General features: G+C 41.3%; 1 protein-coding gene across 2 annotated transcripts in view; it reads right to left on the bottom strand.

Annotated features, from left to right (window-relative positions):
* TRABD2B (TraB domain containing 2B) overlaps nucleotides 1–18201 on the bottom strand; it is a 443575-nt gene that overhangs the window by 209258 nt on the left and 216116 nt on the right. Inside the window, exon 4 of one of the 2 annotated variants that reach the window (XM_082266102.1) lies at nucleotides 16285–16335. The exons of the other annotated variant lie outside the window; for it this stretch is intronic. Coding sequence (XP_082122228.1) covers nucleotides 16285–16335 — 51 coding nt within the window. The remainder of the gene's footprint in view (nucleotides 1–16284; nucleotides 16336–18201) is intronic. 2 annotated transcript variants of the gene reach the window in all.

The following is an 18201-nucleotide window of genomic DNA, read 5'->3' as shown; positions in this document are numbered from 1 at the left end:
GATCTCTATATGCTGGATCAGCCATTCTCAAACAGGGGTTCCTCCATAGGTTACATTTTTAGTTGGGTTAAAAAAAGACGCAAGTCCATCAAATTTAACCAATAGCAAAAAATTTAGTAAATAGAGTAAATAAATAGAAAATCAACATATACAGGATCCTATACCCATAGCTGATCTTTTAGATTGATGGGGGTTCCATGAGCTGTGGCTGACTGACCTGCCATTTTATGGTGGTTGCATAGTTCCTGGGCAACTGACACCTGGCAGAGCAGGCTACATGACACCAAAGGATCTTTTTAGATATCTGACCACCACAGTAAGGGATATTCCTCACACTGGCCACCTATGTAAGGGACATTTTTACCAATGACACACAATACATTTTCAAGGATTCCTCTGGGGTAAAAAGCCATAGCCATACCCAAAATACACCTCTCCTGAGGTATGTGCCACTGAACACTACTTAAAACAAGACAACTAGTCACCTGAAGTCTGCTAGGAACCCATCAATCACTTCCGGGAGTGTCAGTCTCCGTGGTCCCCCACATCTCTCACTGGTTCCTCCTGCTAACCTCATGCCACTCAAAAAAAGTAGTTTTGAGAGGTGAGCAGAAAGAACATAAGAGAGGTGGTGGAAGTGTCAGTTTCCCAGCAGACTTCCGGGGTCAGTTCTTCAGAGAGGCATGGGCGGGAGACAAGAGGTATTTAATCTCTTGTATATAGGTATGGACTTTAGAAAAAACATTCAGCATACTCTATGAAAGAGTCACTTTACAGGTGTCCTTCTAAAGAGCTGGCTTACGTAAACTTGAAAATCTTCTTCAGTGAGCCCCTCTGATTCTGGTTTCACATTTTTTAAAAAGATTCAACTTCTAGGCAAAGCAATGCCAATGCCAATATTCAAAATTTGTTGGGAATCACACAGCCCTCCAGCTCTTTACTCAATTTCTTCTAAGTTGGTTGTACTGGAAATGACTGGAAAGGACGGCATGCTGGTATTTTCTTATTCAAATATTTTATTGACAAAAAAAGGAAATGTACAGACAATAGTCTGAAAGATACATAAATGGGACAAACTACAACTTAGAAAGCCGGAGCATACAAAATCAAGAAGAAAATAGAACAATATACAGGAAAAAGGAAGTGCCATGCCTAAACTGGCCAATGTACCCAGCAAGCCAACACCACATCCCTATTGATACATTGAACAAGGAAAAATAAAATGGTATCACTATCCCTGCGGACTCTATTTGTGCCCCAGAGTAACCGCTACAGGTGGGCGTGAACCAAGTGGTGGGATTTTAAGGGTGAGGCTTGTAAGGGTATATATTTAAGATAAATACTTCAAAAACAAGATAAAATCACAATTTTTATTACAAATTCAATAAAAACAATCACATACAGTGATACATCTTGATATCGCAAAGATACTTAATGTACATGGTTCTGTGTACATTAAGTATCTTTGCGATATCAAGATGTATCACTGTATGTGATTGTTTTTATTGAATTTGTAATAAAAATTGTGATTTTATCTTGTTTTTGAATTATTTATCTTAAATATATACCCTTACAAGCCTCACCCTTAAAATCCCACCACTTGGTTCACGCCCACCTGTAGCGGTTACTCTGGGGCACAAATAGAGTCCGCAGGGATAGTGATACCATTTTATTTTTCCTTGTTCAAGAAAATAGAACATTTGGAGTAGGAGAGCTATCCTCCGAACAGGCAGAGAAGGGTAGGCAAACGCCTAGGCATACTGAACAAAGTAATAAAAGGGGTAAAAAGTTCGGAGACAAAGAGGAATATAAATGCAAGGACACCCCAAAACAAGCTCAAAAGAAAAGTAGTAGCGGCAGTTTTGCACATCAACAAAAAGTCTAAGAGTACTGCGGTGGGTAGTGGAGTCATGCCAAAAGGCAGGCCTACTGGCATTTCCTTAAACAATATTCTCTTAAACTTTTATAAAGAGCAGAACCAGCCCTACGCCTACCTTAACAGAAATTCCACCTACAACAGACAATCCTTCTGGTGAGCATGGCTGAGGTACAAAGCTTTGTACCACGACAAACAAGTCAGACAGTTGAGTACCTTGCCAGACTATTGTTGAGGCTTTTAAAGTGGACAGTGGATTAAATGCAAACATTAAGCAAGCACAATAACCACCAAATTACTCGAATTCACAGCAAAACTGTCAAAACAATGGGGACAGAGTACCCTGCAGACCTGTGCAATCTGTCTCCGACAACTTTGTTTGATGTAAAAGGACATTTCTTTATGTTCTATAAAACAAAACTTAATTATGATTGATGGAGCCATGTATAGACCGGCCCGGGATACCGCAAATGTAAAAGGTAGCCATTCACATTACCTAAACATCTGACAAAGACTGATCGCAATCACGACTCATTATACCATATATAGTGCAGTCAGTTTAAATATACATTACTCATGTTTTGTGCTGTGCAGGCGCTTATTTCTGTCAGCGCTAACCCTTTCACTGCCAGGTGCCCTGCTGTAGGACTTTAAACAGGAAAGAGTAGAGATTGTTTTTTTTGTTAAATTTCTTTGTACATTTTTGGGAGAAAAAATTAACTGAAAAGATCCTCACCCTTGAAGGTATATAACTCATAATAAAAATTATTATTTTTTTTTTTTTTTCAAACAAAATACTTTTCCCTTTTTTCATTATTTGCAGCATATCAGCATTTCTGATCTCTTGCAGTTTCTTTGCTAACACATTCTGTCTACATGTACAGTAAACCCCCGTTATATCGTGGTTCAGTTTTCGCGGTCCCGGTATTTCGCATTTTTTTCTGTATGACCTATTAATATTATTATATTAATTGATTATTAATTAAATATTTTTGTGTTTTCCATTGTTCTTGCTCTCTCTCTCAATATCTTTTATGTGTTTAAATGTGTTTCTATTGTTTTAAAAGTGTATTTAAAGACCTTAAAATGCTTTTAAAAGTACTGTAAAAGTTATAAAAACATGCCTAGGGTGTATTTAAATAGGGTATTTCTATTTCGCGGATTTTCAATTATTGCGGGTGGGTCTGGAACATAACCCCAGCAACGGACGGGGTTTACTGTACATAAATGATGGTTGTTAATAAATTCTTAGGGTCGGCTTCCTGATTGTGACAACAGTGGACCTTGCCAGCATAATGTGCATCACCACAACTGCTTGAAGGAGACCATGTAACAGGGTGACACTGCAACAGAACGATTGGGAGACAAGGTTGTCACCTTCCAACAGAAAGTGCCTGAAAAAGAACTTTCATGGCAGGATTGCCAGGTATGTTTTTAATAAATACTTAAAAAATTATATAATATTAATTATATGATATAGTATTAAAAAATACTTTTAAAGTCCATGAAAACTGAGATCTCAGTAACTTCGTTTTCATAAAGTTTAACAAAACTAATAAGCGTGCAATATTTTTATATTTTCCAGTATAACTTTTAAACCATAAAAAGACCGTCAGTTTGGTTGCCATTTAGGCTACGTTCACATCTTGGCATTGCTAATTACAGGCGTTTTTTCAGGCGTTTTATGGGCGTTTATTCAGGCGTTTTTGTGCAGGCATTTTTAGGTTGACTAGTGACCAATGGAAAAAAATAAAAACGCCTGTAATCTGCCCAAAAAGAAGCTCATGTACTTTTTTGAGCATTGGGCGTTTTGCTTAAAATGTCAAAACGCTCAGATGTGAACAGGGGCCATTGAAATGAATAGGATTTGTCTTGTTGGGCGTTATTTCAGCTGATCCTAGAGCAGAAAAACTCTCCAAAAACTCCCCAAAACGCCTACATGTTAACTTAGCCTTAAAACACAATTAGTGTTTTTATTCAGAAACGTTCATGTAATAAAGCCCTAGCCCCCCCCCCCCCCCATCTTTTTTTGGAAGCGTTTTTCTTTTTTTTGGGGGGTACCAGCTCTCACTTCTGGGTGGATCCAATTCACCGGAGGCTACCCGCCCCCATCCCAAGAGCAATCTTTTGGGACACATCCCAAGTCACAGAAGGCTGCGGGACCATTTACAAAGACTAGCATGGCTCGCACATGTTGCAGAAGTAATAAAGTAATGCTTGATTACATACAACTGGGTCATTGTGCAATCATGCAAGAATAATTCAATATGCTACTTGTTTAGTTTACATAACAGGGAGTCAGTTCCGTTTAGTTTTTGATCTATCCTCTTAGTGACCAACCACTTTTTACTGAAGCAGCCCAACTGAGCTACTTAAAATTGTCCTTCTATCTCTACCCAAAGCTATAAACAGTGTAATACTCTATGACAGCCATTCTCAACCAGGGTTCCATGGAACCCTATGGTTCCTCCAGAGGTTGCTATTGGCACTTTTCCACTGCAAGTACTGGCTCGGCTCTACTCGGCCCTGCTTGGCCTGGTTTGCTGTTCCACTGCTGTTACCGCATGGTATGGTGTTGGAACGATTCGGTACGGTACGGTATGGTTTGCTTTTCCACTAAAGTAGTACTAAAGTTAAGTGGGTGGGATAATAACGGGGTGGGTGGGATTTTATGACCAATCAGTTGCTAGTAGTGACTGCATGCAAAGGAGTGTGGGATATGGTACCGGGTATGGTACCTCTTGGGACCACAATCAAAGTGGTACTGTTTTTGAGAGCCGTACCGTTCGGTTCCATGCAGTGGAAAAGCGCCGCCGTACCGTACTGAACCGTTCCTACACCATACCATGCGGTACCAGCAGTGGAAAAGCACAAAAGCGAGCCGAACCATTCGGTTCAATGCAGTGGAAAAGCGCCATATGGGTTCCCTGAGCAATGAGCAATGCACACCTCTCAGATAAGTAACCTCTTAAGATCTTTTTAGCTATCTGTAAGGGCTAGTCTTCCCACGGATGACAAATGTAAGAAGCATTCTTCCCTCTAACCATCACACTAATGTACCATGAGCTGTAGATATAGTAACTATTGCCAGGGGTTTCCTGAGACCAAAACTTTATTTCAAGGGTTCTTCCATGTTAAAAAGGTGGATAATGGCTGCTCTTTGGGGTTGATTTTCTAGAGGCAAATAGACTGTTCACTTAGAAAGGGGAGTTGCACTTTGTAAGTGAATTTTCCTCAGGTACTAGTCAATGAGGTAAAGCTCTGCTGACTTCTATCATCCAGGCAAAAAATATGTCTTTTTTATTTTTCTTAGATATGATGGAATATATTTTAAGTAAAATTTCACTAAACTTTGGAGTAAACTCCCTTGCAAAGTGAACAGTATTTTTGCCCTTAGTAAATCAAGCCCCGTAGGTGTTGCTAATAGTTGACAATAAGCACCTTTCTAATGGGGTAATAAACCAGTGGGCATCGGGTCAGTTCAGAGGTATGCACGGCCTCCATAGATCTCCCTCACGCCTGTGTATCCATTAAGAAAAGATAGATGATCATTCTATGCTAAGTTACAGGCTACCGTAGTCTAATCAAGCTTCCAGCTGCTGTGACGCCTGGTACATTAATCATTCTAACTTCTCTTTGCTGCTTAGGTTCATGACATTCACTATGATTCATTGGACTCACTGTAGTTAGGCAGCTGTTGGTATACTGATTAATATAGCCGTTTGCCTCCTTAACGGCTAGACAGTCCAAAGCAATTAGCAGGCTGTTAACTACCATCACAGCTTGAAACTGAAAGACTTCAGTTCAGCAATCCCCGCTCAAGTGCTTAGTAGGGGACAAGCCAACCTTCTATTTTCTATCCATTTTCAGCAGTTCAAGGAAAAGCGACAGGGTGGTGGCCTTAAGTACAAGATCCAAGTCACTAAGTTGCAAACATTCAAAAACTAAGCCGAATGTCTCCAATTAATTCGATGCTGTTTGTGGATACGCCATATTTAGAGAAGTCAACCAGATTTTAATTAATATAAGACATTTTAAAATCTCATAGATATTTAGTTTATGAAAATGAGGGTAAATATTGCGCTCAACAATGATATTCACAAAAAGTGCTTAACCACTTAAGCCCCGGAGGATTTGGCTGCTAAACGACCAGGGGGTATTTTGCGATTCGGCACTGCGTGAATTTAACGGACAATTGCGCGGTCATGCGACGCTGTATCTAAACAAATTTGGCGTCCTTTTTTTCCCACAAACAGAGCTTTCTTTTGGTGGTATTTGATCACCTGTGCGATTTTTTGATCATGAACTATAAACAAAAAAAGAGCGTCAATTTTGCAAAAAATAACAATATTTTTAACATTTTTTTATATGAAATTCCCCCCCAAAAAAATGTAAAAATCAAAATTTTTTAACATTTTCGGCCAATTTGTTTTATGCTACCTATGTTTGGTAAAAAAAATCGCAAAAAGCGTATTTTGATTGGTTTGCGCAAAAGTTATCGCGTTTACTAACAAAGGGAAAGATTTTTGTCATTTTTGTTGGTTTTTTTTTAACGCGTAATGGCGGCGATCTGCGATTTTTTTTTGCGGTACTGCGACATTGCGGCGGACAGATCGGACCCTTGACTGACATTTTTGACACTTTTGGGGTTACCAGTGACATTTCTACAGTAATCAGTGCTATACATATGCACTGTTACTGTAAAAATACACTGGCAGTGAAGGGGTTAACTTTTTTTGAAAGGGAGGGGCTATGTGTGTCCCTAGGGGCGTGCTTTCTACTGTGATTGGCTGTGGCTTCAGATGTATGAAGAGTGATCAACGGTTCTACATAGTAGAACCGTATGATCATCCTTCATACACAGGGGAGAATGACAGGCAGCTTGTTTACACTAGCCGCCTGACTTTCTCCCTCTCCCCCGCCGATCGCAGAGTGACCGGCGGACATCGGGTCCGCCGGTCACACGCGCGGGGGGGTCCGTGACCACACGGGAGCACGCCTCCGGGGGCGCGCGCTCGCTCCCTAGACCCTCACAAGCTAGTGACGTAGCCCTACGTCACTTTGCCTGTGAGGGGCTGACTGCCGACGTAGATCGGCGTTAGGCAGTCGGCAAGTGGTTAAGTGCGTGAATTAATAGATAAAGTCTGGTATACAAAAAAAATCCAACAATGCTTAAAAACCATTAGTAGCTACAACACCACAACAATGGATAAAAGCACAAAAACCAGCTTATATCCATACATAAATAAATATATAAATAAATAAATAAATAAATAAATAAAGTCCTTTGAGTGCTTAAAAATCAAGGTGATCAAATAGTTGATCGCAGCAATGTTTAAAAGCGTAGACTTGATAGAGGTGATGTGAAACCTTCACCTCCACACCTTCACCCAGTGCTCTTAATACTCCTTACCAGAAGGATATGACCCCTTGATTATAGGGGGTCGCAATCAGCATTAGTATACACAATACCTCCAGGCCCTCCTTATCACTGTCTTCTTGCCAGAAAAAGGTGTATGACCAGGTATTTATGGAACTCTTGGAATGAGTATGTGTTGGAAGAATTGGCTGAGTCAGGAATCTTTCATAAATGCAGCTGAAGTAATGTATATATGAACCTTTCAAATATGTCCTTCACATCTCCTCATGGCTTCATTTGAAATGGCCTCCTGTGTTGTGCAGACAGTCTTTCCTCACAGAGGCCGGGTACTGCACTACTGTGCTTTCATCCATTGTTGTGGTGTTGTAGCTACTAATGGTTTTTAAGCATTGTTGGATTTTTTTGTATACCAGCCTTTATCTATTTATTCACGCACTTAAGCACTTTTTGTGAATATCATTGTTGAGCGCAATATTTACCCTCATTTCACATATATCACGTTATACACGTTTTGTTTGCTGCTTGCAGTGCGGAAGAGATTCCCACAAACTACATATTCACATATAATTATTTATCTAAATTATTTAATATTTAATATTCACGTTTTATAAAAAGGGATAACGCAGCACTAATCAGTGCACTTTTTGCAACCAATATCCACTTTGCGCAGTTCATTTTGGTTTCTCACCATTTTTTCTCACATTTAGTTTATGAAGACAGCAGAAACTTCCAAGATTGTGAGATGATATATTACCCAAAACCATGATTACTATAGAGATCTATTGAGGGGCAATATTATACGCTATTTGTTGTGTATTGCATAAGGCAGGGGTCTTCAAACTATGGCCCTCCAGTTGTTCAGGAACTACAATTCCCATCATGCCTTGTCAAGTCTGTGAATGTCAGAGTTTTACAATGCCTGATGGGATGTGTAGTTCTGCAGCAGCTAGAGGGCCGTAGTTTGAGGATCCCTGGCATAAGGGATGCCTATTTATTTAGAATGGGCCGGTTAACCTCCCTGGTGGTCTGATTATGTCAGGATTTCTGTGCTTAACCGGTTGCCGACTGCGCACAGTATATTTACTGCGGCAGTCAGCCCCGGGCAGGCAGAGTGACGTAGATCTACGTCACTCACCTGTCACTGGTATTGGAGCCAATAGCGGGTGAGCGCGCGCCCGCTGAGGCGCGTGCCCGCCTCGGCTCGTTCAGGGAGGAGTGCGGGCATGTGACCGGCGGACCCGATGTCCGCCGGTCACTCACCGATCGTTGGTACAGCGGGAGAAAGGCAGAGCGGCTTATGTAAACAAGCCGCCTGTCATTCTCCCCTGTGTAAAAATGAAGATCAGACGGTTCTACTATGTAGAACCGTTGATCTTTGTTTTTACACCAATAGCCATGTCCCACTACAGTTAGAAGCACGCCCCTAGGACACACTTAACCCCTCCCTGTCCAATACATTTAACCCCTTCCCTGCCAGTGTCATTTTTGCAGTAACAGTGCATATATATAGCACTGATTACTGCAGTAATGTCACTGGTACCCCCAAAAGTGTCAAAAATGTCAGTCAAGGGTCCGATCTGTCCGCCGCAATGTCGCAGTACCGCAAAAAAAATCGCAGATCGCCGCCATTACTCGTTAAAAAAAAAAAACACCAAAAATGACAAAAATCTTTCCCTTTGTTAGTAAACGCGATAACTTTTGCGCAAACCAATCAAAATACGCTTTTTGCGATTTTTTTTACCAAACATATGTAGCATAAAACAATTTGGCCGAAAATGTTAAAACGTTTTGATTTTTACATTTTTTTGGGGGAGAATTTCATATAAAAAAAAGTGAAAAATATTGTTATTTTTGCAAAAATTACGCTCTTTTTTTGTTTAAAGCGCATGATCAAAAAATCGCACAGGTGATCAAATACCACCAAAAGAAAGCTCTGTTTGTGGGAAAAAAAGGACGGGAAATTCGTTTAGGTACAGCGTCGCACGACCGCGCAATTGTCCGTTAAAGTCACGCAGTAAAAAATCGCAAAAAAAAACCCTGGTCAGGAAGGGGGTAAAATCTTCCGGGGCTTAAGTGGTTAAAGTGGTACATTGTTTTGCATGGAAATCTGTTGTTTTACATTTTAAAACTCACCTTCCCCTGCGATCCCCCGCTGTCCTCCCCCCGCCATCCTCCTCCTCCGTCCTCCCCCGCTGTCCTCCCGCTGTGTGCTCGGCCGATGCCAGCACCTGTCTTCCGGCTCCCTTTCCTGAGAGCGTTGCGACGCAGGGGGGGTGGAACCGGCAGCTATTTAAAAATTGTAAATACACTAAATGACATAATACAAAGCTGTGATCCTAACGTTGTATCATTCCATTTCACCACAGGATTGCACCTGGTGACTTTTCCAGTGCCCTGCCTGTGCTTTTCCAGTTCTTTGTGCCTGGAAAATAGAGAACGACCATGGCGTCCAAAAAGCGTTCTTTTTGCACAAAAGAGCTTTTAGGCGAACTGGAAAACAGCGACAGCGAAACGGAGTTTCTTGAAGAACTGAGCGATAGCGATTTGTGGGAAAATTGGTCATCCGGTATGGAAAGTGATGACAGCGACGAATCTGATGTCCCTTTCTGGCACATCGCTCTTTTGGAAATTCTGAAGAATAATTTGATATACTTCCCAAATTTCACAAGCTATGTGCCCGAAAGAGACATCAGAATCGCTCACACGGAGGGAACCGGAAGGCAAGTGCCAGCAACTGGCCGTGCACAGAGTGGGGAGAGACTGTGAGGACGGCGGGGAGGACGCCGGGGGAGTGCAGGGAAGGTGTGTAACATTGCGGGGTAATCCCGAGTGTGGCTCAGGGTTAACACTTTTGGTAATGAAAGTTAACCCCGAGCCACACTCGGGAATACCGCTAAAAAGGTAAAGACATCGAAAGTCCCTACGTTGTTTTTTTTATAAAGAGTAGTACAGCCAAAGCTCATGTGGCTGTACTTTTGTGGATCACAGGAAAACAGTTAATTCTGCAGTCCTGTGACTCGTTTTCAGCACAGAGCGGGCTGAAGCACATCACAGAGCCAGTCCAAGTCAACCACTGACAGTCACCAGCTCTCTGCTCAGGGAGAACTGAGCGATCTGCAGTGTTTGATCGCTCGGTTCTCAGTATTAGAGCCAGCAGGGGACAGATGCAGCATCGGACCAATGATGCATCCACCAAGCTAAGTATAATTCTGCCAAAAAATTTGATGCACTGTAGTCATTTTTCTATTTATTTATAGCATTTTTGAAGTACGAAATATTGAATTTTGCAGTGTATCTAAAGTAATTTTGTAGCTCTGGGTGGAGTTGGGTTAGAGTTAAAACCTTTGTTACCCATAGTGCACTTACACTAATATTGTAGACAAAATATCCAGATGACAGTTCCTGCAATAGAAGAGCTGCTACACTTATCTCTTCAGTGGCCCGTGTCTCCTATTCTCTATCTATCCCAGCACTGAAGCCTCCTTCAGACTCCTTATCATTTTACACCTCCGTCCTCCTACCCCTATATCTTTAAAGCACACAGCAGTGACACAGAGGTCAGAGGATGTAATGGCAGCATATAGCTGGGAGGGGGGGGGGGGGCACAGGCATCAGACACCACTAGATATGTCAAATAATAAATCATCATTGCTGATCAGCAACTGCTTTAGGTCGTTCCTCCATGAGGAGAGTTCAATACTGGTTCTAATATAAATCTGTGAAGTCACTGATTTCTCTGAGTCCATCAAAGTTTCATCCTATGTTTACCACACTGAAGGGGGAGTGGTGTTGGAGAGAAACGCGTTGAAGGTTTTTATCTCACTATGACTTTTTTCCATCTCAAATTAAAATTATTTTGGACTTTATCTGATTTTGGTCTTGTGCTCCTTTCTGTATTTTTTGGTTCAAATATTAGGGAACTAACAGAGGCTGCAGTGCTAGAACAGAGCAAAGGTCATCAGAGAGTTGGGTTTATGATCACTTCTATTGCAGAAAACTATCATATGGATTTTTTGGCAACTGACAGGGTGGCTTTAATACTGTAGTCTAAATATAAAGATGAAACACATATATGGGAGCTATTTTACTGCCAAAGCACTTGTATTTAATTCCCTATACCCAGCCTGCTGACTGGTCTAAGAATGAGCAGCAGCAGAGTGATGTGGTCACCCCCCTGCCTTCTGTTTTCTCTTCACTTAGCAGAATGCTTCTCCACTTATCAGAATGATTCCAGTACACACTCTAGTTGTATTAAAAATACAGTAAAACCTTGGATTGAGAGTAAGACCCCGTTCACACTGGTGCGACGCTACTTGCCGGGGCGACCTCACGAGTCGCGGTGCGCAGCTCGCACCGCGACCTCGGAGCGGCATGCACGGACTTCATATCATTGAAGTCAATGCAGGTCGCTCCAGGTCGCCCCAAAGAAGCTCCGGACCCTTTTTCTAAGTCGGAGCGACTTGTGTCGCTCCTATTAGAATGGGCCCACAGCTTCTCTATGGCAGGCGACCTGTCAGGCGACCAGGTCGCCTGACAGGTCGCCCCAGTGTGAACAGGGTGCAAATTGATCTGAGAGTGTTTTGCAAGACAAGCAACATTTTTTAAAATATTTTAACGTGATAAACAAGCAACAAGCAAAAATGTCTTGATATACAAGTAGCGTCATGTCACAACTAAGTATAAAAGAGAAGAGAGGCCCCTCGAAGTGTAGCAATATGGTTACATTTAATAAAGGTACAGCATTTAACAACTCACATAGTTGATGATTAAAAGAGGCACACCTAAGTATGCAGGTATCCGGGGTAAAGCTGTCCACATAGACCATCCTCCGAACCGCCATCGGCATTCACCCCATTTCTCGCTGCGCTCCTCCTTCAAGCCTCGCTTTCAGATTGCTCTACTGCAGGGTAGTCTACCCGGTCATGACTGCAGACTGACAGCGGTGAGAGCCGGAAGTGCAGTGGATGGTCTATGGACAGATTTACCCCGGATACCTGCATACTTAGATGTTCCTATTTTAATCATCAACCATGTGAGTTTGCTAAATGTTAAACCTTTATGAAATGGAACCATATTGCTACACTTAGTGGTGCCTCTCTTCTCTTTTATACTCTGTAGCTCCTGCTGGATTTTGCTTCTAATCCCCTTGTGGAGGCGCAATTTTCGGATGGATATTTTATGGTTACACAACCTATCACATTGCTATAATCATTTATATGGTCTATAAACTGAAGGATTTATAAATAAATGGTTGTGGAACGAATCATCTGAGTTTCCATTATTTCTTATGGGGAAATTTGCTTTGCTTTACAAGTTCTTGGGATTACAAGCATGTTTTCGGGATGAATTATGCTTGCAATCCAAGGTTTTACTGTGTATTATACTAAACACATTATTAAAGTGATATTAAAGGTTCAGCTTTTTTTATTTTCCCAAGCCCTGCTGTATGCGTCCATAAAACACGTAGAGCTGCGGCTTGACCCCACTCTCTCCTCATTGGCTCACTAGCTGTAATTGACAGCAGTGGGAGCAAACGGCTCCTTCTGCTGTCCCAATGAGGTGAGGGAGTCCCAGGACAGCTGATGCTCTCATACACAATCGCTGGATTGAGAGGGGGCTCAGGTGAGTATTGGGGGGACTGTGGAGGAGGAGCACACAGAAGGGATTTTACCTTCATGCATAAAATGCATGAAGGTAAAAACCTCCAGCCTTTTCAACCACTTTCATGAATACCTAGCTGCATTTATTGTATCTTTTATATCGGCCTGGAGTTAAGCTTTAACCTTTCATTTTTGTGGCCCTTCTAAAGAAATCTGTTGCATACAGATATACCAATCTTATCTAATTCCAGCAACATTTTATCTACATAGGGGAAAAAAAAAAAAAAAAAATATATATATATATATATATATATATATATATATATATATATATATATATATATATATATATATATATATATATATACAGTATATATATATATACTCTGTGTATGTACTGTATATGTACACACATTTTTTGTTAAGGCCTTTTCCCTGGAATTGTCCACAAATAAAAAGAATCTTGACAGATGTTTCCCTCCCTCCACCTTTTTCAGATACTCTCCCATATATTTTTATCTTTCCTCTGATAGGAAATGTTTGAGATATTACATGCACATTTCTAATTTTTTTTATGGAGATTAAAGAAATGATTTGTGTCTAATTCAAACCTATTTTATCATTCAAAAGGATTTTTAAAGGATTTCAGGAAGGATCGGTACATTATCCATAGCCATTTGTGCATACCAAGATGGTTTCTCACTCAGACAACTTGGTAATATTCCAAAGTATCATTTCCTTTAGTTTTATAACTTTTAAATGGATATTGAAAAAGGCCAGTATGTGCAAAACCAAAGGCACTTTCTTTTTTTTTGTGCAATAATTTGTTTTTGGCAGAAAAAGTTGCAACACCAAATTAAATTTTCACCTGAAACCAAAATTGTTCAAGCGTGAAACAAAACATGTTTTACCTCTCAAAAGCCTCATTCTAACTAAATAAGTTACAATAAAAATGTTTCTAAAGCCAATTTTTTTCTTTCTTTTTTTTTCTTTAGCTTTCGATAGTGGTCCGGAGTTAAAGCGGAGTTCCGGCCTCGGGGGGAAATTTAGATAAAAATACCCCCGGGACAGTCAGGGCTAGTACATTCCACAATGGATAGCCTCTGAACTGTCCCGGGTCGCACTTACCTTTTAGAAGAAATACTTTCCTTGAAAACTTCTTCTCCAGCGCTGCCATCTCAGGTGTGGGCAGCTGAAGCCAGCGCGTCCTCTTCTGCCTCCTCTTTGGTGACGTCGGAGTCCCAGAATGCCCTGCACCGGCCCCGCTCGTCACTTCCGGTGCAGGCGCGGCATCCCTGCACAACTTCCGGGCATGCCCAGAAGCTGTTTAGCAGGGAATGCCGTGCCTGCACCGGAAGTGACGAGCGGGGGCGGTACAGGCGCATTGATTCCTGGGAGCGATGACGTTCAGCTCCCAGGAGTCATCGCAAGCCGGAAGTGACAGCGCGGGCCGCGGCCGCAGAGGGAGGAAGTGGAAGGAAGGTGAGTATATTTTCTTCTATAACAAGGTAAGTGAACAAAAAAAAAAATCGGTAGCATCCATTTCTTTTACAGGTGACACTCAGCAAGCCGATGGCCCAAAATCATTTTTTTTTTTATTTTAAGGCCGGAACTCCGCTTTAAAACCTTCACTGTCTGTCTGTGTCCCTATCAGGGACAGTAACTCTTTATTTTATTTGTCCTTTTGGCCACTGTCACAACCTGAAAGTGAGGGATAATGCAAGTTTTTCAGACAGAATTAATTTTTCAACAGAAACACTTATTCTAGTGTCAACTGTCTAAGAGGGAATTTACCTTACTTTGGAGGCATTTTCTTTCACTTCCTGGTTTTTTTTTAGAACTACCAATTAATCCCTGAATCTCACCATATTGCCTCATACACATGATCAGATAATCGGGTGACTTATCGTTCACATTTTGTTGCATGATACTCAGTGGTGTATTTAGGTTTTGTGCTGCCCTAGGCCTGACTAAACTTGTGCACCCCCTGATTTAAATATGACCCACCCCTTCCTGTAAAAGCCACACCCCTTCCTGTTTCTGACACGTTCTGTCATCTGTAAACCACAGACCATAACCACAGTATATCAGTGCCCATCAGCGTAGCCTCATCAGTTCCCATAAGTTCAGCCTCATCAGTGCCCATCAGTGCAGCCTTATCAGTGCCGCCTCATTACTGCCCATCAGTGCAAACTCATCAGTGCAGCTTATCAGTGTAGCCTCATCAGTGGCCATCAGTTAAGCCTCATCAGTGCCCATCAGTGCAGCCTTATCAGTGCCGCCTCATTACTGCCCATCAGTGCAGCCTTATCAGTGCCGCCTCATTACTGCCCATCAGTGCAACCTCATCAGTGCAGCTTTCAGTGTAGCCCCATCAGTGGCTACCAGTGCAGCCTATCAGTGCCCATTAGTGCAGCCTAAGATATTTGGACTTGTGTGTTTGCTGCCACTGATTGTAATCATAGCAATATTTCACTTATTTGTATAACGAATATAAGTGCCGCCCTAGGCCTGGACCTTGTTGGCCTAGGCCAAGATACAGCACTGATGATACTAGTATCGAATTCAACGATGCGTACTAAACGTATGATTTTTTTTGTTCGATTCGTGTCGGTTCACACTATGGCGATCCGACTTCGGGGGCGACCTATGAAGTCGCGTGCACTGCGACTTCAGCGTGACTTGCACGGACTTCACATAATGGAAGTCAATGCAAGTCGCTCCAATGTCGCCCTGAAGTAGTACAGGAACTATTTTCTAAGTTGGAGCGACTTGAGTCGCTCCTATTAGAACGGTTCCCGTTGCACAGAATGGACCACGACTTGTCAGGCTGACCAGTCGCCTGACAAGTCGCGGTAGTGTGAAATGGGACTTCTGGAAAAGCTTTCTGGTTGCATAGCTACGTATTGAGTACTGCAAAACAAAAACAATGGCAGTCAGGCTTTTTCAGGGTTATTCTAGTGTTTCTGATCATGCGTGGTCTTTGTCTAACGATTTTTAGCGAACGCATACTGTACTGATTAAACTAATGTCGTTCGCTAGGCTATCGTATGACAAAAGTTTTCGTGTTCTTTCCTTCAGATTTTGTTGGATGAAATGTCATGATTGGCTGTCAAAAGCTGTGTACTAACCATCAGATTATCGTGCGATCAATTCGAAATCAATTTTTTTCGTCTGATTATCTGATTGTGTGTACGAGGCATTAGGCTGGAGTTACATGGGAGATTTTTAATACTTTACTTCCTGTCCAGACAGGAAGTAGAGGGGAAATACTCAACAGCAAAATATACAAAAATTAAAAAAAAAAAATGAATTGATTTGAATTTAATTTAATAATGACAATTCTTTGTCAGTGTAGATTGTCGTTCTTTGTTAGTGTAGAGAAAGACAAGAAATATAGTCAGGTTGTTTTTTTTTTGTCTGTGTACCTGTCGGAGACTTTCCTTCACTTCCTGTCTGGAAAACCCTCTAATGGAGCCCTGGATGGCAGTAAAAACCAGACAGAGGTTCTTATCCTTCCCCAAACTACTCAAAACAAAAAAAAAAAATATTTTGGTTTGCCCTACCCTTTAAGTCTCCATTCACACTACCGCGACTTGTCTCCGTCGCGGTCCGTCGCGGTCCATGCAGTGCTACAGGACCCGTTCTAATAGGAGCGAAACAAGTCGCTCCGACTTAGAAAAAGGGTCCTGTACTACTTCGGGGCGACCTCGGAGCACTTCCATAGACATTCATTATATGAAGTCCGTGCAAGTCGCGCCGAAGTCGCGGTGCACGCAGGTCGCCCCCGAAGTCGCGCCGCTTCAGTGCGAATGCGGTCTAATGGTATGTATTTCTTACTAGTTGTATTATATAATACAATTAACAATTTTCTGCAAATCTTCAAAGTAAAATAAAACATCACACACTGGCCATTCTAAAAAAAAAAAAAAACCTTTATCTTCTTATTTTCATAAAGTTCCCTTAAATATATGTTTGTGGAATCAGAGCTAAGCAATAAAACATAAGAAAATTTTACTTACACAGTAAATACATTTTCCAGATTTTACTAATCAGGAACATGAGAGAAAAGAAAATTTATGTTAGGTATTTTTGGTAAATACTTCTGGGGTATTTCTCATTAAGGTTCCTTGTCCCTGTACAAACATTTAACCAAATAATAAATGGCAAGTCCTGTGATATGTGTTGTTGCATATTAAAGTGCACTTAATGAATTAAACACTTGCTGTGATCCAATTTGCTGAAAATCAAATGCACATGTGCCAATGTTTTTCGTGCAAGAATCCTGAGCACCTTTCAAACAATAATATAATCCTGCTGGGTGATTTCATGACTGCCACTTGAAAATGACTGGGGTACGGTGTAATAAATGAAAGTTACATCACCTGCGAGCTGAAAGAGTATAGGGAAAATCCAATTTCTTAAAAAAATTACTAAAATATATATAATTGCTACACAAGCCATTTTTTAATTGAATGTTATTAAAAATAGTTTTTCCATGGCAGTCTGCAGCCGACCATGGTGTGTCTAACTGCCAAAAAAATTCAAATGCTTATTTATTTTATTCATTTTGCATAGCCTGCGCTATTTCCATCAACACTTTGAACCATTTACTGTACATCAACTCCAAAGAAAAGTTTTCAATCCTCTATCACACATCCTCCCAATTTGGAAATGTATATATCTAAATTTAAATAATAATATAACATTTATATGTAAAGTCAAATATTTTTTTTATTTTATTTAGTATTGGATAAAGTAAGGAAGGACAAAAAAACTCTTGTCAGTTTTTTGTTGCTGTTTGTGTTACTGCTGGGGAAAGTCACTCTCTCAACTGACCATTGTTATGGGAAATTCAAAAATTTTGAGTGTACACAGGGACAGGAGGTAAGAGGGAATGATGCACTGGGGACACTTGTTCCAGTGACAACTGTCTAAAGCCCCGTACACACGCACAGATTGTTGGCCAACCGATCGGCCGTCTTTTGTCCAGTGTTTGTTGGTTGAAATGTGCTCTAGACTTGCACTGGACTTTTGTTGGCCAACAAAAACCAAATTCAGAAGTGATGTCATGTGATGGTTGACTTTCCCTGTGTTTTTTCTTCTCTGAGCATGCCCAGTCTTGCTCAACTGATTTTTGTCTGCTGAAATCTGTACTGACTGAGGAACAATCGGCCGTTCTTTGTTGGCCAACAAAAATTTTATAGCATGCACACCAGATTTTTTTCGGCCGAAAATTTGCAGTTGGTTGTCGGAAGCATCATACTAACAAGCCTACAATCGGCAGATCGGACGTTGGCCGACAATTTACGGCCAACAATCTGTGCGTGTGTACGGGGCTTTAA

This window comes from Pelophylax lessonae (genome assembly GCF_965119305.1).
Source record: "Pelophylax lessonae genome assembly, chromosome: 8".
Classification (NCBI taxonomy): domain Eukaryota; kingdom Metazoa; phylum Chordata; class Amphibia; order Anura; family Ranidae; genus Pelophylax; species Pelophylax lessonae.
Note: the sequence above shows the minus strand (reverse complement) of the source record. Positions and strands in the feature narration are given on the sequence as shown.